The sequence below is a fragment of the Cutaneotrichosporon cavernicola genome (assembly GCF_030864355.1).
Source record: "Cutaneotrichosporon cavernicola HIS019 DNA, chromosome: 5".
Taxonomy (NCBI): domain Eukaryota; kingdom Fungi; phylum Basidiomycota; class Tremellomycetes; order Trichosporonales; family Trichosporonaceae; genus Cutaneotrichosporon; species Cutaneotrichosporon cavernicola.
The window spans coordinates 517,160-543,868 of NC_083397.1; the positions used below are offsets into that span (position 1 = coordinate 517,160).

The window sequence follows — 26,709 nt, forward strand, 5'->3', positions numbered from 1 at the left end:
TGAAGATGACACGCGACATGGTTCTCCCCGTCTAACCCGTTGCCTATCCATCACTGATCGGTTGGACGTGACGCGGAGAGATGTACATCTCCGCGTTCAAGTGGAGGCACACGTGGACGCGCGTTCGAACCTTGGGCCGTTCCTTACCCTTACCATACTTTTGGATCGGCCCGGCTCCGGCTATGGGACGTCAAGACCCGAGACGCACTTCCCATGGCCGTGCATGTTCTCATCGATGGCAAGGGTGTATACGCACGAGTGAGCTCGGATAGTGATGGCTCCACTTGTGCGGGCTGCACAGGTTACAAGGTCTAGAGGAATGGCGACTCCGCTTCTGGCTTTGGTTCTGGGAATCGCCCCGCGAGTCGCGCAACGTATCCTACCGATCCTGCCGCGCTTGCCGCCGCCACCATTCCACAACCACAGCCACCAACATTCATTTCACACTTGCTCTTCCCGCTTTGCCATCACCCACATCATAACAATGGGCAAGCAAAACCCCATCACCATGGAGGAGAAGTACGTCCTCGGCAACGACGGGACGCCATTCTACACGCGCGAGGTATGTCCCTATACTTTCCGATTGCTGATGACAGTACTACCCGACTGTGGGGACGCCTGACGCGTTCATCCTCTTCCACCACGGTTTTGCGGAGCATATTGGACGCTACGATGCCTTCTTCCGCCTCCTCGCCGCTGCGCCGCACAACCTGCACATCACGGCGTTCGATGCCCGCGGACACGGCAAGACGAGCCAAGTCCCGCTCGCCGGCGACGCGCCCGAGGTCAAGGCTTGGCGCGCTGAGGGGCTCACCGTCGTTCCCGAGAAGGGACAGAAGCATCGCACAGGCGGATGGGCACGCCAGCTCCCCGACTACGAATTTATGGTCAAGCGCGAAGCTGAGCGTGCTCAGGCTGTCGGGCGCAAGCTCTTCCTCTATGGCCACTCGATGGGGGCCGCACTCACCCTCGGATTCTGCACGCGTGGGAAACACGGCCCACCCTCGCCCGATACGATCAAGCTCATCAGCGGCGTTATTGCCTCGGGGCCGTTTATTAGGCAGACCAAGCCGTCGAGCTTCCTCCAGGTCAAGGCGGGCATGCTCGCCGCGTCTATCGGCCTGGGGAATGTCGTCATCCCCATCCCCCTGGACGTCAAGCACTTTACCCACGACGTTGAGGTGCAGGAGAAGACGGCCAAGGATCCGATGTGTGGGTCCTACGGTTCGCTTCGCAGCATCAGCGACATGCTATCGTACGGCCAGAGCCTGGACACGCACGCGGCGTGGGACGCGTTCCCAAAGGACCTGCCGTTATTCATCTTCCACGGCGGTGACGACCCCATCGCCGACCCCAAGTCGGCTGTGCGCTTTGGTGACATGGTCGTCGCCAAGGACAAGACCACCAAGGTCCTTCACGTGAGCTCACGCGGTTGGTCTCGCTGACATACAGGGCCTTCTCCACGAGCCGCACAACGAGCTAGCGCCCGAGCCGGCCAAGCTGGCCGACCTCATCTCGAACTGGGTGCACAAGCGTACTGGCGACGCGCCTGCTACTGGGACGTCGACGCCTACGCCTACGCCTGCACCTGCGCCAGCGCCAGCGCCCGAGGCCGAGGGTGAGCCCAACCCCACGGCCGCCGCTGAGCCTCAGGCCCCTGAGACGGCTGAGCCCGCGCCCACGAAGCCCACCACGGCCAAGTTGTAGTGCCGACCCCAAGGATCCATTAGCTACGAACAGTGTATATGTAGGCAACGCGCAGCGCCGCAGTAGTGTGTTGAGAGTCTAGGGTCTATAGCTCTACGCGAGGAGATGTGCCTACGACGCTGCAGAACCAGAGCCAGGCGATGTTGAGCCACTCGGCAACATGGGCGCGCGACGAGGCCAGCAGGTCGATTGCCTCGTCGCCGTAGACGTAGTAGGCGTAGCGGCGGGTGAGGTAGCGGATGTGGCCGGGGAAGTAGGCGTAGCACGAGTACCAGAAGAAGAGGGTGACGGGGAGGACGATGAGGGCTGGGGTGAGTGGGTACACTTCAGGATGAAGGAGAGAGAGGGGATAAAAAAGGTTGCGACCGAGTGCAGCTCGTCGTCCTCCAGTACAAGGAGCTCGGCGCGACCATCACGTACGCCGCGAGCGAGCGGAGTCGTCCGACCGCCAACGCCTCAACCTCAGGGACTGTCGCCCCACCATCGCGTCGCGTCGCGTCCACACGACCACGACCACCCCAACGACTTGGACAACTTACCAATAAGTAACGCCTCCCACCACTCGAGCATGGCGAAGCACAGGTGTGCGTCAATCTGCACACTGTCTGTCAGCGCCCATCTTGTCAGCCTTTTCAGCGACGCACCTCTTCTTCCACAGGTATCGCCGGATACCGCGCGGCGGCATCTTATCGTACCGCACAATCCCGCCGAGGCGGTACGGCGTAGGTGCGGGCGGAGCTTGTGTACGGGGCATAGTGAGTGGGTGAGTGGGAGATGCAACTTGGGAAATACGGTGGCGTCGATCCACGCTGACTATCGCAGCGCCGATTTTTGACCCCGCCCCGGCTTAAGCCCTTTGTTGTTGCCCTCCACCCTGCTTGCACCTTCATACAACAACTTTAACAATACATGGAGGATGGACGAGCTCGCATCCCTCCTGTCGCATCCTGGTGCACCGGGCCTTATCCATCTCCATCACCCACATCACCCCTCGTCGGGCATCGATCCGGTCCTCGAGAAATGTAGGGTGGTCCGCCTGGACGCTGTGGAACATCATACCCCGCGGCTGCTTTATGCCGGCGCGTTATCCCGCCTCGCTACGGCCTTGAAGCTCCCTCCGCATGAAGGGGAAGTGGCGAGTTGGGATATCTTTGCGCGTGGATTGCGCGCCCTCTGGAAAGGAAGGGCGGAACAGCTCGTCTTCCTGGTCACTAAGGCTGAGCGACTCAAATCCGTCCTCGGGCCGGAATGGACAGCCATGACACGACTTGGCGAACTGGTGAGTCTGGGAAAAGGATGAAAGAGGAGGGGAACTGACGCCAGGTCGGTCTACCAGCCACCCTCGTCCTCTGCTCCCAGATGCCATGGGACGATCTTCGGCCCGCCCGCGCCGACGCCCCCGAACCCATCCACGTCTACCTCGACCCCCCGTCGCGACAGGATACGCTGTCCCTCCTCCTCCCCGGCTCCCAGCACCCGCTCTACCCTCGCTTTCTGGACCTCCTACTCTCCTCAATGGGCAATCTAGCATCCCCTTCGGACCTCGAATACGTAGCATCAGCCCTCTGGCCGCTGTACACCGCGACCCTACCACCACACGAGGAGATGACACTCATTGGTAAACCCCTTCCGTCTCCAACTCCTCCACCCCTCCTAATCGACATCAAGCTCCTCACAAGTCTCAAGGCACAATTGGGATTCGCTCTTGCGGCGGCGGGGGAGAGCTTGTTATCTCGCCAAGTGGGCCGGGCGCAATTCATCCATGCCCTCGCACCGGTTGAGAAAGGCCAATTGAGGCCTGTATCCCAACGCGTCCTCCCTCCACCACAACCACTAGAATTACCCCTCGCGGCAAAGTACTTGCTCGTGGCAGCGTTTTGCGCGTCGTATAATCCGGCGACAAGCGATATCCGGCTCTTTGGGCGGGGCACTGGGCCTGATGGTCGAAGGGGGAGGAGGGGCAGGACGCGGCGGGCGGGGTATGGTCGTACCCGTGTGGGTAAAGTGCCGCAACGGTTGTTGGGTCCCAAGGCCTTCCCGCTGGATCGGCTGCTAGCCATGTTCTCCTCGCTTTATGCAGAGCACGCTCCACGGCCACCGGAACTCGAGATCGCTTTTGGATACGACGCGTACCAGTCCCTCGCTGAGAGTGAGCGGCGGCGAGATGAGGAGATGGAGCTCGACGAGCGGTGGGAAGACGAGGTCGATCACCTCGCCCATTCTACAAGACTGTGGAGCCTCATTCCAGAACTCGAGGGACAGGGATTACTTCGCCGCACGTCGCCGTCCGACCGGCTGGATAACGTTACTCTCCGCTGCGAGATCGACTACGACACCGCACGCGATATCGCGCGCGACCTGCGCTTCACCCTCGACGACTACCTGTACGAGCTGAATGTGTGATATGTGAAGCCGTCTAGATATGCATTTTTTGGTACTACAACGTCGAATCCAGCTTACTTGCCGGCCCAGTCGAGGTAGCCCGAGCCGTCGGCCTTGGTGCGAGCCGCAATGATGGCGTTGGTGTGCGCGATAATCTCCTTCTCGCGAGGGCCGCCCTGCTCGCCACGGGCGGCGAGGACCTGCTCGACAACCTCGGCGGGCTTGAGCTTGAAGGCGCCCGAGCCGGCGCTCTCGCCCTTGACGACAGCGCGGATCTCGCTCTCAGCAGGAAGACCCCACTGGCGGAACTTGCCCCAGGTCGAGTCGGTACCCTCGGACGTCGGGGCAGGCTCAAAGACGAGCTTGGGCGTCTCGGCAAGGTGGGGAGTGTTGGGGTCGAGGTAGTTCTTGGTGATCTCGGCGGGGGTGAGGCGGGGGTCGTTGATCTCGCTTGGCTGCCAGTTGGCGCGCTCGCGGCCCTTCTCAATGAGGAGGTACGAGACTCCAGTGTCAAACTCGGGAGTCGGGCGGTCAGTGCCGCAGAAGCCCGTGCTCATGAGCATGTCGTTCTCAAGGGCGACCTTGAGGTTCTGCGCCTTGCGCGTGACCTTGAAGTTTTCGAGAGCAACAGCCATACCGGTAGGCGAGCGGAGGTCCATAATGTCCTTCTGGGCCTTGGCCCAGTCCTTGATCTCCTGGCTGAGGGCCGAGTCAGTCTGCGCGGCCTGGAGGGCGGCGTAGATCTCCTGGATCGAAGCGAGGCCAAACGTCTTGTCGAGGAACGCGCGGATCTCGCCCGTGATGGGCGAGGGTCCCTCACGGCTGCCCTTGCTGGAGACGGCAGCGCCCTCGGGCGCAGGCACGTGGTACGACGCGACGATGTTGTTCAGCTGCTCGAGGGTGGGGTTCTCGAGCTGGGACAGCGCCTCAACAAGCGAGGGAATGGCGTCAGGCTCGACGTAGTGGGTCGCCAGGCCGAGCTCGTAGACGGCCCGGCCCCAGACCTCCTGGCCGGTCATGGCGAGCCAAGCGCCAATCTCGCCGTCAAGCTGAGCAATGTAGTAGTTGCCGCCGACGTCGGGGGCGAAACCAATCTTGGTCTCGGGCATGGCAAAGACGGTCTTCTTGGTCGCGACACGGATCTGGGCAGGAAGAGAGATACCAGCACCACCACCCATGGTGAAGCCGTCAATGATGCAGACGTAGGGCTTGCCGAGGCGCGCAATCTCCCAGTTGACCTGGTACTCGTCCTTGAAGAAGCCGAGGGGGTACTTGGCTCCGTAGTCGGGGCGGAGCTTGACGAGGCCAACAACGTCGCCACCAGCGCAGAAGGCGCGCTCGTCACCACGGCCGATGACCAGCTTGCACAGCTCGCTCTGACGCCATACCTGTAATCAGCTATTAGATGTCGGACTCGCTTACCTCGCCCTGCTTGGCCAGCGACGCAATCATGTCCCAGTCGAGCGAGTTGAGCGCCTTGGGACGGTTGAGCTTGTAGATACGTGTGCTACCGGCGCTCTCGTACAGGATGTGGTCCGTGTCCGCGTTGAGCTTGATGCCGACGTCGGCGCCGCCAGAGTTGACGGCCATGACGGGAGCCGACGAGCTCAGGTGACGCTTGGCAGCGGCCAAGCGGGCAGAGGCCGAGGAGTTACCCATGCGAGGAGCCATGCGAGTGATGAAAGACATGGAGAACGAAGAGTTGAAGGTGGGCAAGTCGTCCAGCGAGGAAAAGGGAGCTTTGCGCGGCAACAGACAGTTAAAGCTCAAGAAGTCTAAGACCGGGCAGGACGGACAAGAATCGGAGACAAGAGATGCCGGCAAAGTGAGAGAGATTCGGTACGCTCTCGCTCGCACCGACCCGAGTTCGGCTCGGCACCACAATCTTCCACGTGGCCTCCACCCCCAACGGAGCCCCGCCGGATCAACTTCTATCAATTTCCATGACCTGCCCACCTCTTGACCTTGGAGCTTGCGAGACATCTGAGAAGGGCCGTCCACACACCAAGTCTATGCATAGTTTACATAAGTACTCAATATCCCTAAGTGCGCGCATACTGTGTGCGCAGGCGCATGCCCGCCTCGTGCAGCGCAAAAAACATGGGACCCCGGTGGTCTAGCTCGGCCTCGGGCGCCTCATCGGTGGCGTACAGGAACGCATCGCGGATTGCCACAATGTTGGCCTGGAGTTGTTCGATGCGCTCGAGCGGGATTTCGTTCAGAATACGCTCGACCTGGTCCAGCTCAGTTGGGTGGATCCTCACGCTAATCTGGCTCCAGTCGATCATGCTCGCGAACGGGTAGTGCGACGCCTCAGCAATGAGGACTGGGATGCAGCCTGCGTACAGTGCGTCGTTGACACGTGGCGACCAACCTGGGGTGAGTCACGTATCCCAAGTCCGTGAGGTCGCCTTCGCTACTCACCAGCTACTCCACGCGGCTGCGGGCAGAAGCGCGCCGTGTTCAGCTCCACCATGTAGTCGTCCCACGCGCGGGGGAATTTGGACTGCGGCCCCTGACCTGGAAGGAGCTCCTCGTTCACCACTCCGCCGCGGTTACACGTCAGACGGAGACGCTCGTTCTTGCCTGTGCCCCAGAACGTGCCGGACCACGAGATCAAACGCGGCCGCTCGCGGGCAGGCATAATGTGCTCGACGTTCGGGAAGGTGTCGACGAGCTTCTTGCTCAGACACGTGCGGGCCGGCACGACCACGTCCTGCGCTGGGCGGTAGCAGTTCGAGTCCCAGTCTCCCATCACGCTGAAGACGATCGTGTTGCGCAGTAGCGGGTCGGGGTACCTGTGGGTGTGAGGGCGAGAGCTCCAGATCTCCCAGTCAAAGGCAAGGCAGATTCCCCAGTCGTGCGTCATAACCAGGCTCGTGGCCTTACTGTAGTCATTGATGCCCTTGATGGTGTTTGCGGCGTGGTTCCACACATCGTGCAGAATAAAGTCGGCGCCCGTGCAGTGCTGATACACTGGCAATACGATGAGGTCGGCCTGCTCAGCGGGGACACTCAGACGCCGCATGGCCTTGTACATGATCGAGTCGGCCGAGAAACAGTGGCTGGGCTGGAGGTTGTGGCAGTCGGCGCTCTCAATCTCCTGCTCACCCGGGTACCCGCTCACAACGTGGACCTTGATAAATTCGGGGTGGGCAGCAAGGTACGCGCGAGCCTCGGGGTAAAGCAGATCACGCCAGTCTACTTTGGGCACCATGTCCTGCAGGACCGAGCCGTAGCCCTTGAACTTGCCGAGCGGGGAGCTGTTGGGCATGATCGGCATGCGCGGCCCGCGCGCAATCGCCGTCAGCGGGTTTTCGCGACGGCGCGGGCACGAATCGGCCTGTACACATCGACACTTGCCGGTCTGCATACAGACGGTGGGGGCCGCACAGTCGTTCCAGCATGCTGGCAGCCTCTTGAGCGCCCAATCGTCAGGGTGCGCCCCGAGTGCCGGCGCGTTGCCGTTAGGCACGGTCGCGCTGGTGGCCTTGGTTGCCTTCTTGGACTTCTCTGCCATGTCAGTGTAGTAGACGTGGGCGTCGTGTGCGCGCTCGCAGAGGTGCGAGCGGCGCGAAGAGTTGGAAGGGATCTGGTTCGTGAACCCGAAGCGTGAGTCGGCAGACTCGTGGTCGTCGAGCAGCAGTGGCCAGTCCCCTTCGGACGGGCAACACAACACCGATAGGCGCATATTGTGACGAGGCGGGCTCATGGTCGGGATGAGCTCGAACGCGCTCTGGTCGTCGTCGTCAGTCGGCTTAACCCACACCTGCTTGTGTTGCTTCGGGATCAACATGGAGAGGAACGACGAGTCGTGGGCGACGGCGATCTCGAACACGTCGTGGTGCGGCGTCTTATCCCCCTTTTTGTACATCTCAAAGTGGATCTCGCCCATCTCGAGCTCCTTCTCAGGGATGCCCAAGTAGCCCATACCATTCTCCTGCCACAGTCGCGCAGTGATTTTGCCATCTCCGGTGTGCGTCTCAGCGGCAACCTCTTCGATGATCCACACGGTCGCGTTCCAGTTGTACGAAGGCACCTTGACGCCGTTGGCTTTGCAGTGTTTCCCGTCCTCGCACTTCATGTGATGCAGGAAACCGTTGCCGTTGTCAAACGCCATGTTGACTGTGCACTTGTTGAGCTTCCACAGCTCGGTGTTGCGCAAGTCCTCTCGCTCCATTCGAATGGGCCCGTCGACGCCGAGCTCCTTGGCAATGGGGTCCCTCGGACAGTGGTCGATGAGGAAGCGCCGGGAGTAATCGGCGGCATCCTGGGCGAGGTGCATGACTGACTTGGCGAGGCCGACGGGAAGGGAGATTGTGGGTTTCCAGCCCAGAGTCTCCTGGGCCGCCTTGTTCGAGTACTCGGCTGCGCCACGGACATTGACCTTGTGATCACCAATGTCACGGACAGGCGAGAACGATTGAGTCTCGGAGCGGACAATGTCAACAATCTCCTGCTCGGCCCACCGCTTGCCGCCGTGCACGAGGTTGACTGTGAGGAGGGACGGCTGGGCGTCCTTGCCGAGTCGCGCGATACCGTCGCAGAGCTGGATGACACGGAGAACACCGTCAACAGCATCCTCGACGTGGAGGAGGTCCATTGGTGGCCGGTCTGATGAGTACTGGATAGGGAGCGACGTCACCGCGTTCTGGAGAAGGCGAGGGAAGAAGGCAGACGGGATCGAGCTTGAACGCCGGTACCCGTAGACGTCAGCGAAGCGGACAACGGCGGCGTGCAGCAGCGAATTGCCCTTGTGCGAGGAAGGAATTCCATTGGGCTTGTTCGGGCTGTCGCGGAGGACAGTCTGGCGCGCGCGCTCGAAACCATCGCGCACCACGGCCTCGGCGGTCGCCTTGGTGTGTCCGATCGCACTCTCGGCCTCCTGCGGAGAGTCCTCGGTGACGGTATCCTTGGCGTTAGGCCCGAACACGTCCATGCTCGACCCAAAGAGGATCCATGGGACCTTTGTTCCAGACCTCGTCCCAAACAGGCCCTTGCCAGACTTGCGACTGTCGGTAAACTGGTCCTCGATTGCTTTCATGACAGCTTTGGTGCCATCGACATTGACGTGGGTGCACTCGTCCTGTTTTGGCGCGCACCACTGATCCAAAGACACAGCGGCAAAGTGTACGACACCGTCAAAGGGTGTCGACTGGAGCACGGACCGGAACGATGTTGCCACGTTACCTCGGTGGTACACGACGCCGGCTGGAAGCGTTGGTGGTTTGGAAACGATATCGAGGGCGTGGACGATGAATCCTTCGTCAATGAGGCGGGGAGCGAGAGCGTGTGCGAGCATGCCGGCGCCACCGGTGATGAGGACGGTGCGGCCGCTCGACTTGAGGCCGCTGAACTGGAACCAGCCCTTGAGGCCGATTTTAGATGGGGGAAGGACAATGTCTTCTTCTAGAGGCGCGTCATCCCAGTCATTCATACCGACACCTGGAGTGCGGTGGTACGAGGATTGAGCAACATCGGGCTGTTCTGAGCGCGTGAACACGAAAATGGCGGTGACGATTAGGATGGCCGCGACGACGAGGCGATGTCGCCTCGCCAGGCCGAAGAGGGGCGGCATGTTGTTAAGGATACAGTGGACAGTTGACGGTGAATAGTGAACAGGCGGCTTGCGCAAACAGAGTTGAAAATGAGTGTGAAGAGAGAGAGTGGTATGTTGATAGGAATGGTTGTTGGAAAGATAATGAGTGCTAATGTAGGATGATGATGATGATGTGGCCTAGTATGGCCTGCCTGGGTGGTGGGCCGTATAGGGACTAGTATTGTTTGAATTCCATAGTTTTTGACCCATGTGCCAATATGCACTTTCAATTGTCAGATCCGGAACACATTACCCTGTGACTACCACTTGCAACCCTTCCTTCCCTCCACCTCCGCTGTGTCCTTTGACCCTATCATCCCGGTTTCTATTTAAACATTTAAACTGAAATACTTGAATTGACTACTCCCACCCAATTGTTTGACAGCTCAGCTTCTTACAGAAACGCTCTAAGCGATAACCAACCGCCTCAGCGCCAGTATGCATGCATAAGAGATTTATGGAAAGTACCTCGACAGTTGTCAAGAGGAGAGGAGAGGAGAGGTTTCAACCCGTCAGAATTGGGGGAATGTGACGTGCTGCCTTGAAAAGACTGTGCCAGGAACAGGGACATACCAGGGTCAAGAGGTCGGGAGCGGAGGGAGGGGAAGGAAAGGGAAGGATTCAATCGCTGTGAGAAGCCTCGACGCGATTTGATCAGAATCCAACATGCCACCACCACATCCTCCTCCACTTTCATTTGTGACTTTGCTTCATCATGTCGACGGCTTACGCCACCGTCAACTCTGGTCGCGCTGGCGGCGTAGCTGGTGGAATGCGGTTACGATCTAGGCCCCTCCAGCTCGCCATCCTCGTCGGCATTGCCTTCCTCATCGGATTGCCGCTGATGGCCGGCAGCGACCGACGTGACAAAGTGCGCGAATACATTGCCAAGACTGCCCTCGGAGGCTCCTCTCTCGTCCACCCGTCCATGGCGACACACATCGCCCCTCCATCTGGTGGTATCCCAGACTCGGATGGAGTCCCACTCACCCTCGAGGCCCGCCTCATCGACCTCATGCACAGGCCGGCGTTGGACCAGTACGAGGCCGAGCTGCCTAACCGCTACTCATGCCCAATGTTCACGTACGCGCGCAACACCTATTTCTTCCACGAGGGCAAGGACGATTACTGGCACAGTATTACAAAGGACGACGTACGGAGGTATCGCCAGAAGATGGTCGACTACTTCCGCGAGTTGGACCGCAAGAACGTTCCCCTCGTATGGGACCCGAGTATGGAGAAGGGCACGCCGCGTAATCAGCGCCGTGGAATCATCTACACTGGCTCTGGGATGGGCAAGGACCTCGCTCGTATGAGCGTCAGCCTCCACTTCCTCCGCAATATCGTCAAGAGCAAACTCCCCGTTGAGATCTACCACTACCCGGGAGAGTTTGACAACTCGACTGCGCGCGAGGAACTCACGAACAAATACGACGTCGATATTCGCGAGGTGTCAGTGCGCAAGACGGATGGTAAGACGTGGCTTATCAAGAACACTGCTTTTATCGAGTCCAAGTTTACGCAGTTTGTCTACATGGACAGTGTAAGTGGCGCGAGCAGCGACCAGCGACCAGCGATCCCAGTCGGGGTAAGCTGGGTCGAGCTGGGCCGGCGTTGTGGAGCGTGAGAAGGCAGCAGCATGATGTTGCAGCGCTCCATCACCTGACTTGAGCTTGCTGACCTAAGGACAACTACCCTCTCGCCGACCCGGAGGAGCTCTTCGAATCTGTCGAGTTCAAGCAATCTGGCTCGACCTTCTGGGCCGACTTAAACAAAGACCACCCCGACAATGCGATCTGGCGCGTCCTCGGTCGCACCTGCAGCGACGAGCAGTGGCCAGCCGAGTCGGGCCAGGTGATTTTCGACAAGAGTGCGAACAACGGCCTCAACCTCGCCGTCCTCCATCTCTCAAGCCACATGATGGACAACAACGATATCTACGGCCACTTGAGTTACGGTGACAAGGACACCTATGTGAGTCGGGAGGAATAGAGGGCAAGGACGGGCTAACATTAGCGCTACGCATTCTACGCCCTCGGCCTGCCGTACCAACAAGCTCCGCGTCTCTTCGCCTCGGTCGGCGGATACCAGCGACAGGACGCTACTTCGTCTCCCGACTATTTCTGCGGCCACTCCATGATCCAATGGGGTCTTACCCCTCCCAGCGAGAAACACAACCCAGAGTACCACCCCAAGCCGGCGTTCCTCCACACCATCCTCCTGAAGCATCGGTACGGCCTGCAGCCAGACAAGCTGTTCAGCCACACGAAGCGCCCCCGCCGCGACTTTATCCTCGATCCTCGCCTCGTGCGCACGCTGTACGAGTTTACGGGCGACTGCTTTGCCATTACTCTCAAGGGGCCGGATGGGATGCCGGGAGAGCCTAATTCGGTTCTGGATGGGCAGGGCACGATTATTGAGACGACCGAGGACGTACTTAGTCGTAATCCTGGCGTCTGGAATGAGTTGGCCGAAGTGGCTGCCTTTCTCGCTGGCCTCAATATCCCCGGCACCTAGCTGTGACGCGCTACTAGTGCATGTTGGAACCTGTCGTATTAGATTTCTCTGTAGGAGGACGATGCAGCTTGCTTGCTTGCCTCCGTCATCCGCTGCCGTTCACGTCGCCGAGACGCGCCTGAAACGCCTCCTTAAAACGCATATTCTCGTAAGTGGTACCTAAGGCGTCACGCCCTGTTTCAGTGCCACAAACACTAGAAACACAACGGCGAGGCGGAGTGTGTAGATGTAGATCTACATGCATGATATAGTACAGTGCGGCCCTACCAGAGGGATCAGTATAGAATGATATATGCACCTGCGACCAGACACGGCAGACAGAGGGTTGCGGCAGTACAGTCGAGAGCGTCGGCTAGCTCAGAAGCCGAAGAACTCGCCCTCAAACTCTACACCGCCCGCCGCGCGCGACTTCCACTCCGTGATCGTGCGCGCAGCCTCGTGCGCCTCAGTGACCATGTATTCGGGCCCACAAGCTGTGACGAACACGCCTGTAGGCTCGAGGACCGCGCGCCCGTGGCGGCCCATCGTCTCATCGACAATGGTGTTGATCACCGTCTTGAACTCGGGGCGGCCGCGGTAGGCGCTGAGCGCGCTCATTGGGCGTGTCCAGTCCGTCATACGCTCATGCAAGTTCACGACATTGGCAGTGGACGGGTTACGCTGCAGCCAGTCGGCCTTGGTCTTCTCAGCGGCGGACGCGGTGCGCTGTGGCGGGAACGCGTGGCCTAAGTCGCGCACTGGGTCGACACACCAGTCAGAGTCGTGGCCTACAGAGTCGGCGTGCCCGTCAGAGCTTGAGGAGGCAGAGTGTGGATCCACGGAGCCGTCGTCGATGTCCTCCACGTCGTCGTCGTCGTCGTCGTCGCCGTGGCCCAGCGCCGAGTTGGGCGCAGAGGACGGGAATAGCTTGGACGCACGCTCCCATTTGCTCATGCGCTTCTCGTTAACCAGCGTGAGAGGCGACGAGTCGGGAACACGAGTTACGAAGACGTGGATACGAAGGGCGGTGGGAACGGCGACATCGTTGCCCTTGCGACGCATGAAGAGGGCCCTGCGCTCCCAGATACGGGCCTGCTCGACGAGAGCATTCAGAGTCGGCATAATGGCACGGGCAGTCTGCTGCACTCGGACTACCCAGATGAGGTCCACAGTGCGCGCAGCGACAACGCCCGAGGGTGAGCGCGCGATGAGGTCCTGGGCCATGCCAATGGCGTGGGTGATGCCTGATCCGCCTGCAATGAGGCAGACGGACGAGAAAGAGAGGGGGAGCGTGTTGCCAGAGCCGCCGTAAGGGCCCTCGATCATCACACGCGCACCCTGCTTCCACACTCCCGCTTCGAGCTTCCTGCCGGACTTGCTCACCACGCTACCAGACGCCGCAAGCTGGTAGAGATCGTTGGTCCAGCTACCCACGGCCTTGGCCATGAGGACCATACCGCCGCAGTCGGGCGCACTGGCAATGGTAAACGGGTGGGCCTCTAACGAGTTCTTGACGCCGAGGCCGAACACGCGGAGGCGAACATGCTGGCCTGCACGCCAGCCGGTCGTGATGCCCGGAATGGTGACCAGGGTGGTGCAGGTGCCGCTAAGGGCAACGAGTTCGGCGTGGGCGAAACGCGTCTTCATGAACGACGTGATGATGGAAGCCACGTAGAGAGCAGCGCCTGCAATAACCCATGGCACGGCCTCCGTAACGTGCGCGCCGAGACCAGCAAGGAAGAGGAGGATGCCGATGTAGTGCGCAACCTTGAAGGTGCCGTACATGTACCGGCGGATCACGGGAATGGACGTAACAGTCAAGAGAGCGACACCCGCCAACGCAACAATGCCAGTCACACCGATCGGTGAAGCTGACTTGGCAGCAAGCTTGCCAATCGAGTTCCACTTCCATAGGAAGAAGGCCGAGTGGACAGTCGAGGCGACGAAAATGACACGACCGGCAATCTTGTGAAGGATACGGATGCGGTCATAACCCTTGCCGATGAGGAGGCCGATGATGTTGCCGCGCACGCCAAGGGCGATGGCGACGGGGACTTGCGACATAGCTATGGAACCGGTGCGCGCGTAATCGCTGCCGTAGCCCGATACCTTGGCCTTGGGGGGGTGCAGGACGCTCTTGTACGTACACGCGACGGTGCAGGCGACAACGTACAAGACCATGATGAGGATAGTCTTGAGGTCGGCGCGGGTGTGGAGACCGAATGGAAGGCGAGCCAAGGGCTCAGTCTCGAAGACTGAGGCCCAGGGGAGGCGGGACGTGATAGGAGCGATATGGGGCGGCGGAGCAAGGGGGGAGCGGTCGGTCTGGACGCCAGGCGGGAGCGAGTGCGGATCTTGGGCCGGGCCAATCGCCGCAACGGAAGCGACGTGGGCGTCACGGCTTCCAGAACGCAGAATCCAACCCTTGTTGAGGTCGCCGCCGCCAACGAGGCGGGGCATCGCATTGGTCTGCTCCAAACGCTTCTTGTGCGCCATGTCAAACGCATACGCCGGACGCGCGGCCGCTTCGGCGGCGGCGGTACGCCGGCGGTGCATGCTCGCGAACCAACGTGCAAGGAACCGAGGGTGCTCAAAGAGCATCACCGCTACCAGGATGGCCGCGCACACAATGATGAGGAAGATGGGCATGCGCTGACTCAACATGCGCTGTTCGTTGCTTTGCTGCGCAATGATCTGCGTGATGTTCGAAGAAGCAGCGGGAGGCGCAGCCTCTACGGGCGTACCGACCGCAGCGCTCTGGGTGGCGATGGCCGAGGGTATGTTGTGGACGAGGGAGATCGACGTCGCGGCGACGGTGGCCGTGGCCATGACGAGGGCCGACATGTCTGGGCGGTGAGGCTGGTGGGTTATGGGAAAGAGTGGCGTTGTCGGGGAGGTCGGGAGGAGGTCGGGAGGATTGAATGGGCCAGAGACAAGCAACAAGCCAAAAGAAGGTCGGGGTAGTGCCTACGTCTAGCGTAGAGCACGACGGATGTCGAGGAGGAGAGGAGTAGTCGACGCGCAGCGTCTTCTATGCAATGTGGGAGAGAGTGATGGAAGCGAAAAGGATGAAGATGTTTAGACGGCTTTGTGGCCCGCCTACTCTGGTCCAAGTTGTGGTCGCTTCGCAACGATCAATGTGCTTGTGAAGTGAGGCTGGGCGGGGCGGGGCGAGGCCTTGGGGCAGCTGGGGCAGAAGGGGTGACAGTTAGGTTAGATGACGGCCTGCGTCCGAGTATAGATGTATGGATGGATGGATGGATGGACTACGAGCTGCCGGCAGACTCGTTCCAGAAAATGTTTAGTTTAGTAGAGAGAGGGGAAGAGGGGGAGGGAGGAGGGGAAGAGGGAAGAGGGGAATGAGGTAAAGAGGAGTGAGATGAGGGAGGAAGATGAGTTTGGAGAAGGAGAATCCGGCGAGGGTGAGAGCAAGGGAAGTAAAGGAAAAGGGGATGTGACAGTTGCAGGGGATCCGTTACCATCCGATCTTCCTCCCTTTTCACAGTCTTTCCTCTTCATCTTGGCTTCCCATACTCCCCGCTTTTCACATATCGCCATACAGCCCTTCAACATATTACCTCCCACATCCTACACTTGACCTACCCTATGCATATGCATCTTGACCGGTTGGCAGATCTCGTGACAAACAAGGTCAACTTGACCGTGTGCCAGCCAGGTTTGTTCGCCGCGTCCCTGAGCATGTCCCTGGTTTAACAATCGTCTATTCTCCCCTCGGACCTCATCCCTCGGAGGCACATGTACAATTTTACTGGGAATTCACGTACGTCTGCGATCTGGGTCAAGATCCATCTAGGTATGATAGATCTAGATCAAGAGTGCAATGCAAAGTATGGAACAGAAGTGGGATTGTCCTCGTTCAGTGACGCGGCATGAAGAGCAAGAGCAAGAGCGCGAGCGCGTGTGACTTGTTTGCCCTCGGAGGCCATCGGAGGGAGGCACAAAAAAGGCGCTAGCCTTCTGCAACAAGCTCCAAACTCCCAAGATCTAAACTCAGTTGGCTGTGCACATACAACGCACATTCGAGACTACCCTACTTTCCATTGCTCCTGTAGAGCATATAGTGCACTCGTGCACTGGCGTCGATGTATACCGTCTCGGACTGTGCACGAGTGCAACCCCATCAGGCCTGGACTGAAACTAGGGTACCCTGACCAAGACATGTCGCCGGATCGACGGCCTTGTCGACGTGTCACCGAGTTAAGTCAGTCGCGTCCATCGCGTCATCCAAAAGCGGTAGCAGCGTTTCCTCTACCCGATCCCTCAAATTCCTCAAACTTGGTGTCAGTCTAAAGTGGCCTAGTTGAGATTGGGGGGAGGGCCGTTCCTGTACCTCAACTGTGGTTCCACATGCCCGAATGCGCAGCCCAGGTACAGTATGGGTACATGGGCAAGTGAAAGCACGACGCCGCTGCTGACGATATAATCAATTCTGTAGACGGAAGGCGAAACTTGGATCGACGAGGTCCTATCCGGCATCGATCTGAAACGCCAAGAGTTTGATGGCCGAGATTGATTGATTGCCAGAACAGTCGACAGTCAATCGGTTGCTCAATCATCTGACAGACTGACGTGAGCCACTGAGACTTGAGAACCCTAGCTAGATCTGACCATCTGACAGCTGTCAGTACGCTTTCCATGGACATATATCTTTCAAGTACGAGCAGATGGCTGCTTCCAAGTCCAACAAGCCAGCATCGCCACTCCCACTGCTCCGCCGAGCTCCCGTGTTCGACATGGATATCAGCGTTCCAACGTTCCAACCAACTTTCCCTTGTCACTCTAGCCAATCCGGCCCAACTCTACTCTCGAGCCCGTCTTGCCTTTGAGTGATACTCACATGACTTTGAGTCGTCTTGAAATAGAACAGTACAAACGACTCTACAGCACGAATCCGCCGGACAAACTGCTTCACTTGGACATTGCCGTTCGTGATCATCCAGCGTCAGGTGTCTACATTGCTATGAGACCTGGGCACCTCTCCACACCTCACAGTAGATGGGACACGGCATGAGGGTACTAGACCTAACATACAGTAAAACAATCTTACGCCTCTCCAACATCTCCGTGCGAGGTTCAGCTTCCTGCCTCGCTTCTAGCGTTCGGGGTGCTACAGTCTAGAAAGTAACGAGTATGCCTGTGCCATCGACTGTGTGGTAATGAAGCCTTGTACACCCTGCCGCGAGCGTTTCCCATCACAAGGTCGCCACTCAACTCGCAAGATATAGATCAATTCAAATAGGTTGCTGTGGCGCGTTGTTAGCTGTGGCCGTTGTCTACGACCTGACCTGTTAGATGTAAGAATTCGCCAGTTGCCTTACCGCCCGACTTACAGAGGTCCGCACAAATAACGCTCAGCTCAAAGCTTTCAACGCAGATAGATATTCAATCCACCCAAAGCGTCCATACATCCAGTCCACACTGGAACTCCCAACCTATTCCGCCGCCCTAATCAACATCTTCTCAGAATATATGGAACAGACAAAATGAACAGTCGTACAACACGTCCTCGTGGTGTAGTGGTTATCATACTCTCTTAGGGTCTTGCTATGGGAGTGGCCCCGCGTTCGAATCGCGGCGAGGACCAGCAGGATTCAATTCCTGAGCTGTGCTTTTACTTTTTTTTTTTACGCTGTCATTTCGCCATTCGGGGTGGATTTGGGATAAGGGGAGGTGGGAGGTGGGAGGTGGGAGGTGGGAGGTGGGAGGTGGGAGGTGGGAGGTGGGAGGTGGGAGGTGGGAGGTGGGAGGTGGGAGGTGGGAGGTGGGAGGTGGGAGGTGGGAGGTGGGAGGTGGGAGGTGGGAGGTGGGAGGTGGGAGGTGGGAGGTGGGAGGGTGGTGCGGACCGGTTCACGGTACTGTTATGGTGGTGGAGGGCACAGGTGGAGGTTCAGGCGGAGGAGGCGCGTGAACGGATTGATGCTAGGCTGGATGCATGGATGCTCGCAACACGCTGAGCTTATTTTTCAGCATGAAATACGCCGGAGAGATATAGACTTCCGCTCATGACCATACGGAATGTGGCGCCCGATCACCCAACTACACCACCACCACCCTGCTCGACTCATGTAACCTAAAACAAAGTTGACAGCAATTATACTCTGCGATGACTATGACTATCTTTGTACAACTATACGATTTCACCCAGCACGTACGCCGTCCATTCATCAGCCTCCTCTACTAGTGCAGGGCCCGCAATCCGGCCCCTCAACAAACCCCCCTCCGCCCTCCCTCGTTCCATCGCCTCCTGCGCCCGCCGTAGCGGTGCCACAGCGAGTGCCTCAGTCAGCGTCATGCGCTGCTCAGGATTGGATGCCATCATGTGGCCGATGGTCTTGATGAGCTTCGCGCTCACGACGGGTGTCGGCGGCACGCCCGGAACCGCGTCCGGTTTCGGGCCGCCACGAATGGCGTACTGGTCCTCAAGGTCCGAGAAGTCGTCATGTCGCAGCTTGATCCATGCCTCCCCGTTCGACGGGAGCTCGACGCTCAGCGCCGCCTCGAGTGTCATAATACCCAATGAGTACACATCCGCGGGCGGGGCAGGCGGTACGTCGTTCAATGCCTCAGGGCATAGATACTCGCGGTCGCCCTCGTGGTCGACCACGGGGCTCGGCCCGAGGCTCCTCTCGCTGTCGCTGTTGATGACACCCAGCTCACCATGCGAGTGATCGCTGGCGGCCTGTGGGACGATGGCAAACACGCTGAGGCCAAAGTCGGCCACTTTCAGGATACCGTCGGTCGTAATGAGAATGTTGGAGGGCTTGAAGTCAAGGTGGAGGACCCCATGAGAGTGGATGTGGTGCAATGCCGAAGTGAGCTCAGCAAGCATCTTCCACACTCGCCCTTCCTCCAGTCCGCCAAACTCTGAGACGGACAAGAGGAAGTGCGCGAGGTCGCCACACGGAGCCAACTCTGTCCGGATGTGAAGGCGCCCGGCCTCTTCCCAGGAATCAGCCAGACGAATAATGTTCAGGTGCTGAACCTGTCCGATCGCGCGTAGGATCGCGACCTCTTCAAGCTGTCGTTGACGGTCTCTGTTACCGCTGTATGGTTTGCCCTTCTTGACAGCCCACAAGATGTCGTCGGCCTTGGAGCGGACCTTCCAGACAGAAGAGAACTCGCCCTGGCCGAGGGCTTGAATGGTCGCAAAGTCGCGATCATAACGGCCTATACCTGCTTCTCGTGCCTCCCTAGGGATGTACGTGTCGCCAATTTGCGACTCGCCGACAGGGGTTGCAGGCATGCCGCCGTGTGCCCGGTAGGTGGCAGCGAGCATGAGGTTGGACGCGCGCACCACAGGTCCACTTCCCGACAAGGTACGGACATGTCCCGGAGCAAGGGGAGTAGCCGTGGGTGAGATGTCAACCGATGTGACCGACGCCATCGATAGTCGGCGCGCGAATGGGTACCTCGTGGACGCTGGCGTGGGGGAAGGCGTCGTCATTCCACACTTCGGTTGAACTTTAAAGTCAGCAGCTGCACAATACACGGTGTATTCCTGGTAGGGTTCCAGGAGTATTGTAACTCACTAGCAGCGAGAGGGGCGCTCTTGGTTGGCGTGGCAGGAGTGGGCATCTCGCCATCGCTGGCGCCTGAACCAAAGAGAGAACTGCCCTTACGTCTAAGACCTCTGGATCCTCCGATCGACGAAGTTGTCGACGACATCCTTGCGTGACCGCCGTTCCGCCTGCTCACGGGCGACGTCATCAAGTCAGATGCGGTGGACGAGAGCCGACGATGGTGCGAGCCTATTGACCGGCGGAGTGACGAGCGCATTGGCCTGAGGGGACTCATGTCCTCCTGGTCAGTGTCTTCAAGCTCGTACTCATGCGAAAGCTCCTCGCGAGTGTCGTTGTCACTGTCACGGATGTCGCACCGTGACACACCTGTCGCGCTTGCGAAAGAGGATGCAAGGAAGGAGCGCACTGGCCGCTGTTCGGTACGGGGAGCGGCTTTAGGCATGGGGCTCCACTTGGGAGTGTGCTTGGCCATTGGGAGAGAGGACCTCGGTCGGTGTTTTTCTCCCCGCTTCTTGTTGATACCCGACGACTCGAAGGCCGCTGGAGATGGCTTGTCGTCGCCAAACAGGTGAAGGCGAGCCAGTGGAGTGCCGTTGGAGGTTGGTATCTCTGGCATCGTGGCTCTTTTAGGGAGTCTTGGCCTCACAGGGTGGAAGGGGTCTGCGCGCCTGGGCAGTGTCCAGTTGGGCGTGCCCTCGCTCCGGCCAGGGAAGGGTAGGTCGTTGTTTCGCAGCCCCGAGGTGTGGTGGACGGGTCTTGGGGGAAGCGCAGTATTGGGGCGCTTCGAGGACGCTGATCGCGATGGTGTCGAGTCAACCTGGTTTGCTTCTGATGACGGTGGGGAACTGGTGGTGTAGTGATGTGCCATCTCACTTTGTGTGTCGCGAGAGGCAGTGTACTGGGCTAAGAAAAAGGCCGATGAGTCTGAAGGGTGTGATGGATCGGACGTGCGGCGCGGCAGGGACTCGGGAGAAGGGATCGACAAATGGTCATCCTCGTGTTGTCCCATGCCCGAGCGACCGCGACCTCCCCTCCGTGTCGATGCCGTTATACTCTCACTCCGAATAGGGGAGTTGATTGGTTCGTTCTCGAGAGCTGCAGTTGAGGACGCTGAATCGACGCGGGATAACGGCAACGGCAAGAAAGGTGAAAGGGGTCTACTGCTAGTTGGGGAAGGCGCCAGTGACTTGCCCAAAAGAGGAGAACTGGGTCCGGGCGAAGACTGAAAGAGACGCGTCTGCCAAAACTGGTCGTTAGGGCGCGACGCGCCACTGAATTGTGGACGTTTGACTGGAAGCGTGGCGTCGTCCTCGCCGTAGCCAGGGTTGCCGATGTCCCATACGTTGACCACAGACGGGCGCGAAAGCTGGGGCGCGTGGCGCTCCGAACTGAAGAGGGACGAAGCCGACGTGCATGACCCAGTGTCCTCAGCGTTCGAGAAGCGCCTGTGAGAAGACGGACCAGGCACTTGCAGGTCGGGCACAGTGTCGGTCTCTCTCCAATCCTGTTGATGACGGGGAGGGGGGAAGGTGGGCGACTCTAGCGCATCGCGACGGGGGGCGGACTTGGATAGGAAAGGCGACCCCAGCCCCAAGAGGGTGTTATTGGTGGGCATGGCAGTCGCGCTGGAACATCCGTGGTCGTAGGTGGCAGTTAACGGCGCTGGGGTATTGCGGCGGAGCATCCCCCCAGGTAGCCGTTGTGGTGTGGTTGTTGGTGGTGGTGGGGTATCGACGGACGGTGGGCAGCTGCTAGCTGGTGTGCGCGTCATGGCCTCCGGGCTCATCTCGCTCACGAGCGGAGGGGTTGACTGCGTTTTGCCGAGCGACACATGAGACAGCTTGTTTTGGAGTTGGGTCTGGTGTTAGCTCCATGTTTGTCACGCCTGGGAAAAAAAGGGGGAGGTATGAGGAACGGGCAAGCGAATGTCTTGCAAGTACGCACTAGTGGGACCGACATGCCACGTCCGCGAGGTGGGGAGTCTTGGAGCTCGTACGACCTGTGCCCGGGGTAGGTTGGTGAGGTCTGTACATTAAGCGGTGGTATCCCGTCGTCATAATCTGGGTTGGGTGTAGAGGAAGATTGAGAGGCCGACACCTTGACATGTCGGACGACGCGTCTTGGCTCAACTGCGCGTGTCGAGGCAAGTGATGATACGGACGCAGCTGAGCTTGCTCGGCTGATGGATGGTTTGGTCGGTTGAGTGGAAGGTATCGCGCGTTGTCGCTTAGGTTCGCGGTTTGAAGCGCCGAGGTCGTTCGTGTTTGCACGCCTGATAGTGGGAGTAGTGACGCTAGGAGTTGAAGGCGTCATGTTTTGAGATTGGGATGGGTGAATGGGGTTGTGGCTCAGTTTGCAATGGCGTAGTGGGGGAGTGGAGCGCGCGATGGCGTCCGGGGTTGATGAGTGATGATGAAGGATCTGGTTGTGAAGAGAAGCAAGGGTTGGGGAATGTCGAGATGAGATGTGTGGGATACAAGTAATGGCCGATGGGTGCGGCGGGAGGGGCGACAGAGGGCGGGGCCGAAGGCGGGGTTCGTGCGTGTTTATGGATTGTTTGTGTATGTTTCTCCCAGCCTTTTCCTGGTTGATGCAGGAATTGATGGTCGTTGACAGATGATTAAATGAGCGATGCGGACATGAAGATGAAAGAGAGATATAGATATAGAGAGACAGAGAGAAGGAGTGAAACGCGGAATGGTAGTTGAGTAGAGTTGAGTGTTGAGTGGATTCAAGTCGAGTGAGACTTGGACTTGAATACTGAGACGAGAGGGTCAACTCAGGTTGAGAGACACGAGACGCGTCCAGCGTCCAGCTTGTAGCGAATTTCAAGTTGAGGTTTAGGTCTGGGGGTATCGAGGAGGTAGAGATCCTTTTTATTCAAGGTTTACAAAGTACCCGACAAGCTTTAGACACGCTTTGTACACTTTGACGCTTACACCATTCCTTTGAAGGATTAGGATTGGATTGTTTATAGAATGGTGGGAATGTGTGACCAAACTTGATCAACTTGGATGCTTTGGTTGTCGGTAACGTAACGTGGGTTTGTTGTGCTTCTGTATGTTTGGGTCCAAAGCAGGGGCCCTGCCTAAAGTCCCTGTTTTCAACCCTTTTACCCTGTTGGCCGTTTTGAAGCTTTAGTGGTTGACGCGTGTGCTACTCATTCCGCCGTGATACCCTGTATCTATCCTAAAGGAGATTCCATCCCGCTGACCGCTGAGCCGTTGAGCCGCTGAGCCGCTGAGCCGTAGAGTAGGTCGAATAACGACAATCCACCAGTTGCAGCCCTTGCAACCAACCCTTGTCAACCATACGGTCATGTTGACTGCTCGGAAAGGCAAAATGCTAGATCTACGGGATACCTGATACGGGATGTTGAGATGACTGAGATGTTTTGATTCGTGTCGTGTCTCACCATACCACCACTTCAATCATCCCTAGAAATAAGCCATTTCCAGCCATTAGGGTCAGTTTACTCAAGGGATAAAGGTTCCTAACATTCCTGAGAGACCTTCTAAACATCCTTCCTTCCATAATGCTATCATCGCTATCACCAAATAACAAAACAATCCTCATTAGCGGAACCATTTTCTTTCAATCTCAATTTCCAGTTTAAAGTTTACCTAATCACACCCCTAACAATGCGGTTGACTTATTTTCCCTTCAAACTAGATTTTGTACATCAAGGCCCGCATGAAGATATGCAGAATCCTTTAATGGGGGGGTAATAAACAATAAATGACCTCATTCGCTGTTTTGCTCTCCAACTACCTATGAGCATTCAGTCCCTCCTCCCCCCCCCCCCACACATAACATCTTCATTCTTCTTGGTCTCTTAAACAACAACACTCGCTCCTCACCTTCTCTCGTCTCCTCTTCGATCAATTCTGTCTCCGTCTCTGTCAAAACTGCTGTAAGCGAGCAGTGCACAGGCGGCCCGTACACCAAGGTAAGTCTTTAACGTGCAACCGTGATTCTGGTTCTCACCATCTGACCATTCAGTTCTTCTATCCTCTCAAAACCAAACCAACTAATACTCGAAATATGCCACCGCGCTGTAAGCCTATATTATATAGACTCGCCACTGATAGCAGCATCGTCGCGCGTCGTATCCAAACCCGCATCGGGTTCGGCGTCCAAGCCTTCATCGAAGAAGGCTACATCCAAGCCCGCCACCAAACCCAAGTCGTCGTCCAAGGACATGGACAAGGACGACAACAAGGAGCCAGCAAAGCTCCCCGCAACCAAGGCCAAGACTGCCCCCAAAGCCAAGGCTGCACCCAAGGCCAAGTCAGCATCCAAGGAAAAGTCTCCGGCCAAGGTCGAGGAAAAGCCAGCCCCGGCCCCCAAGGCCAACGGCACCAAGAAGAGGGGTGCCTCTGAGCAGCCCAAGGAGGCCGTTAAGAAGCGCCGCATCGGGGCCGTCATCAACCAGATTGCCCAGCCCGTGGACCAGGGCCTCAGTGTCTTTGTGTGGGGCACTGGCGACAACGGCCAGTTTGGCACCGGCCCGGACGAGCTCGATGAGAAACCCCGGCCTCAGCTCAACAAGTGGTACGTTACATGTAATTTTGACGCTACTGACACTCAGGTTTGAGGAGCAGCGTAAGGAGGGAAACCTTGGCTCGGGGCCTGACAAGGGTGGCATGGAGGCGATCGCCGCTGGGGGTATGCACTCCCTTGGTATCGATGGGCGTGGCCAGGTCCGCTCATGGGGCATCAACGACGGTGCCATGCTTGGCCGCCTGACGACCAACATCCCAGACCCGTCCAATGACGGAGAGACAATTCCTTTTGAAAACCTTGAGACCCAGCCCCTCGTCATTGAGGCGCTCAAGGACGCCGGATTCCGCGCCGTCAAAGTTGCCTGTGGTGACGGTGTTTCTATCGCGATCAACGACGCTGGTGATCTCCGCGCCTGGGGCTCTTTCCGCGTGAGTAGGCGTCTGCATCGAAATACCCATGAATCTAACAGTAGTCCAACGAGGGTCCTTTGGGCTTTGACGGCGTCCCCGGCCACGACAAGAAGCAGTTCAACCCTATGGAGCTGCCCGCGCTTCGTGCCGTCGAATTCGCCGACGCCGCCTGCGGCTCGGACCACGTTCTTGGTCTCACCACTGACGGCTGTGTCTATGTGTGGGGCAATTCCCAGCAGGGCCAGCTTGGACGCCGCGTAATGGCCCGCCGCCCACTCAACGCCCTCGAGCCGGAGCGCCTGGGCTTGCGTAAAATTGTGACTGTCGGAGCTGGCAGTTACACCTCGTTTGCTGTTGACCAGGCCGGTAAGGTCTACGCATGGGGCCTCAACACGTTCAAGCAGTGCGGCATTAGTGGACGTGAGGGCGAGGAGGAGATGATTCTCAGCCCTACCGAGGTCAAGAGCCTCGCACCAAAGGCGCATGGCGGCGCACGGGTCGTCCAGATCTCGGGCGGCGAGCACCACACGCTCTTCCTCTTCTCTGACGGCTCTGTGTGGGGTTGTGGCCGCGCAGACGGCTACGAGCTGGGCATCTGCGACGACCACCCAGCTCAGGAGGGCCTCAAGGAGCGCAAGGAGGAGATTCGTGCCGAGAAGCAGAAGATTGTAGACGAGCGCAAGGCGAAGAATGACAAGGTCAAGAACGACCCTTCGGCTACCCAGGAGGAGAAGGAGGAGGCCGAGAATGAGCTCGCGACGGCCGAGGCCTCGCTCCGTGTCAAGTCGAACGAGTACGTCCCGGAGCCAATTCGTGTAAGTACTCCTTGAAGCGTGATTCGTAACTAACCCCAGATCTGCTTCCCGGAAAGCCCCGCAAAGTACGGCGACGTGCCCGAACTGGATGAGTACACCGAGGACATTGTCAACCCTATCACCTCGATCTCGTGCGGCCCGCGCTACAACGTCGCGGTCTCGCGCTCCGGGTGGGCATACACCTGGGGCCTTGGCCAGGGGTGTGAGCTTGGGTTGGGCGGCGACACGGATGAGGCCGAGACGCCGACCCTCTGCCGCTCCAAGCAGTTGCAGCCATACGACGCCGTCTCGGCCAGCGCAGGCGGCCAACACTGCGTTCTCCTCGCCAAGAAGCGTGAGGAGGACTAGAATGTAGTAGACTAGAATCGATTTATAGACCCTGGATACACCATGCAACGCTCTCTGAAGTGGGCTGAGAACAATGAGTGGCGACGCTGGCAGGCCTTTGTCGACGACGGACGTCGGGGAGGGATGGGGCGCTTGGGCGCGCTTGAGCGTTGGAGATGCTTTGGCAGCGTGGAGCTTGTCATGTTGGTCAACTGATCGCCGTCTCAAAACGCAGCCAACCTCTAATAATCCTCTGAGTTGTCTAGACTCTGCCGACACATCTTCTCCTCCACCCAGCAGATTCGAACTCGCAACACCGACTCTGGCGTTCTTATGAGGCATGTCGAGCTTTCGGAAACCTTTTTCCGTGGAAACTCTTATGCGACATTCTCCAACCCCCAAACGTTCCTCTGACACTGACACCGACGCTGTAACGCTCCTCGGACATGTTGAGCGGCACGCTCGTGAACGCGCCAAGTCTCTTTGGGCTACCCCGGTCACCATGTACGCCGAGCATTGAGCCTTGCTCCCTGCTCGCCGCCCAACGGCGCCAAACTCGGAGTGGAGGTCTGTTTATACCTCTGTTTAGGCTGAAAGTAACTGCGGTCCACAATCTGCCCCCGCCGTCCAATCACGGTGACACCTCGTCACTACCCCTGCTACCCACTGCCCAACCCCATGCTCTGCTCGCGACTTGTTCGCCTAAGGGCAAAGCGCGGCTGATGAGATAGGGCATACACACAGGTGCATGCTACATTCAGAGCGGATATGTCGGGTGAGAGGTGTGTCGGGCGTGGCCGAGCGTGGTTTGTAGAAATGTACCGGCTGTGGCCTTTTTTGGGATGGCGACTCGCTATCAGGGCAAATATTTAAGTCAAAGTCATATACTTATGCGCTTCCTCTCTTCCTTCTTTTCCAACACTCTC

The 26,709-nt window shown here is 58.4% G+C and overlaps 9 protein-coding genes across 9 annotated transcripts; 4 read left to right on the forward strand and 5 right to left on the reverse strand.

Annotated features, from left to right (window-relative positions):
• Positions 1-484: 484 nt before the first annotated feature.
• Positions 485-1,707, forward strand: CcaverHIS019_0502270 (uncharacterized protein; the record flags this gene model as incomplete). The annotated part of the gene is made up of 3 exons (XM_060601363.1): positions 485-562; positions 597-1,418; positions 1,453-1,707. 3 exons carry the CDS (start codon positions 485-487, stop codon positions 1,705-1,707), a joined length of 1,155 nt encoding a protein of 384 aa, XP_060457864.1.
• Positions 1,708-1,792: 85 nt separating this feature from the next.
• CcaverHIS019_0502280 (uncharacterized protein) lies at positions 1,793-2,461 on the reverse strand (the record flags this gene model as incomplete). Its single annotated transcript, XM_060601364.1, has 3 exons — positions 1,793-2,013; positions 2,247-2,308; positions 2,352-2,461. 3 exons carry the CDS (start codon positions 2,459-2,461, stop codon positions 1,793-1,795), a joined length of 393 nt encoding a protein of 130 aa, XP_060457865.1.
• A 504-nt stretch (positions 2,462-2,965) lies between these two features.
• Positions 2,966-4,110, forward strand: CcaverHIS019_0502290 (uncharacterized protein; the record flags this gene model as incomplete). The annotated part of the gene is made up of 3 exons (XM_060601365.1): positions 2,966-2,986; positions 3,031-3,325; positions 3,764-4,110. 3 exons carry the CDS (start codon positions 2,966-2,968, stop codon positions 4,108-4,110), a joined length of 663 nt encoding a protein of 220 aa, XP_060457866.1.
• A 53-nt stretch (positions 4,111-4,163) lies between these two features.
• Positions 4,164-5,748, reverse strand: EHD3 (uncharacterized protein; the record flags this gene model as incomplete). Its single annotated transcript, XM_060601366.1, has 2 exons — positions 4,164-5,477; positions 5,512-5,748. The coding sequence occupies 2 exons, from the start codon at positions 5,746-5,748 to the stop codon at positions 4,164-4,166; spliced, it is 1,551 nt and encodes a 516-aa protein (XP_060457867.1).
• Positions 5,749-6,131: 383 nt separating this feature from the next.
• On the reverse strand, positions 6,132-9,667 carry CcaverHIS019_0502310 (uncharacterized protein; the record flags this gene model as incomplete). The annotated part of the gene is made up of 2 exons (XM_060601368.1): positions 6,132-6,463; positions 6,514-9,667. The coding sequence occupies 2 exons, from the start codon at positions 9,665-9,667 to the stop codon at positions 6,132-6,134; spliced, it is 3,486 nt and encodes a 1,161-aa protein (XP_060457868.1).
• A 736-nt stretch (positions 9,668-10,403) lies between these two features.
• CcaverHIS019_0502320 (uncharacterized protein) lies at positions 10,404-12,205 on the forward strand (the record flags this gene model as incomplete). Its single annotated transcript, XM_060601369.1, has 3 exons — positions 10,404-11,231; positions 11,375-11,662; positions 11,705-12,205. 3 exons carry the CDS (start codon positions 10,404-10,406, stop codon positions 12,203-12,205), a joined length of 1,617 nt encoding a protein of 538 aa, XP_060457869.1.
• A 357-nt stretch (positions 12,206-12,562) lies between these two features.
• On the reverse strand, positions 12,563-15,028 carry CcaverHIS019_0502330 (uncharacterized protein; the record flags this gene model as incomplete). The annotated part of the gene is made up of 1 exon (XM_060601370.1): positions 12,563-15,028. One exon carries the CDS (start codon positions 15,026-15,028, stop codon positions 12,563-12,565), a length of 2,466 nt encoding a protein of 821 aa, XP_060457870.1.
• Positions 15,029-18,332: 3,304 nt separating this feature from the next.
• Positions 18,333-21,684, reverse strand: SWE1 (uncharacterized protein; the record flags this gene model as incomplete). The annotated part of the gene is made up of 3 exons (XM_060601371.1): positions 18,333-19,666; positions 19,735-21,583; positions 21,670-21,684. The coding sequence occupies 3 exons, from the start codon at positions 21,682-21,684 to the stop codon at positions 18,333-18,335; spliced, it is 3,198 nt and encodes a 1,065-aa protein (XP_060457871.1).
• A 1,682-nt stretch (positions 21,685-23,366) lies between these two features.
• Positions 23,367-25,804, forward strand: CcaverHIS019_0502350 (uncharacterized protein; the record flags this gene model as incomplete). The annotated part of the gene is made up of 7 exons (XM_060601372.1): positions 23,367-23,371; positions 23,644-23,674; positions 23,728-23,782; positions 23,820-24,279; positions 24,317-24,659; positions 24,704-25,456; positions 25,496-25,804. 7 exons carry the CDS (start codon positions 23,367-23,369, stop codon positions 25,802-25,804), a joined length of 1,956 nt encoding a protein of 651 aa, XP_060457872.1.
• Positions 25,805-26,709: the final 905 nt, after the last annotated feature.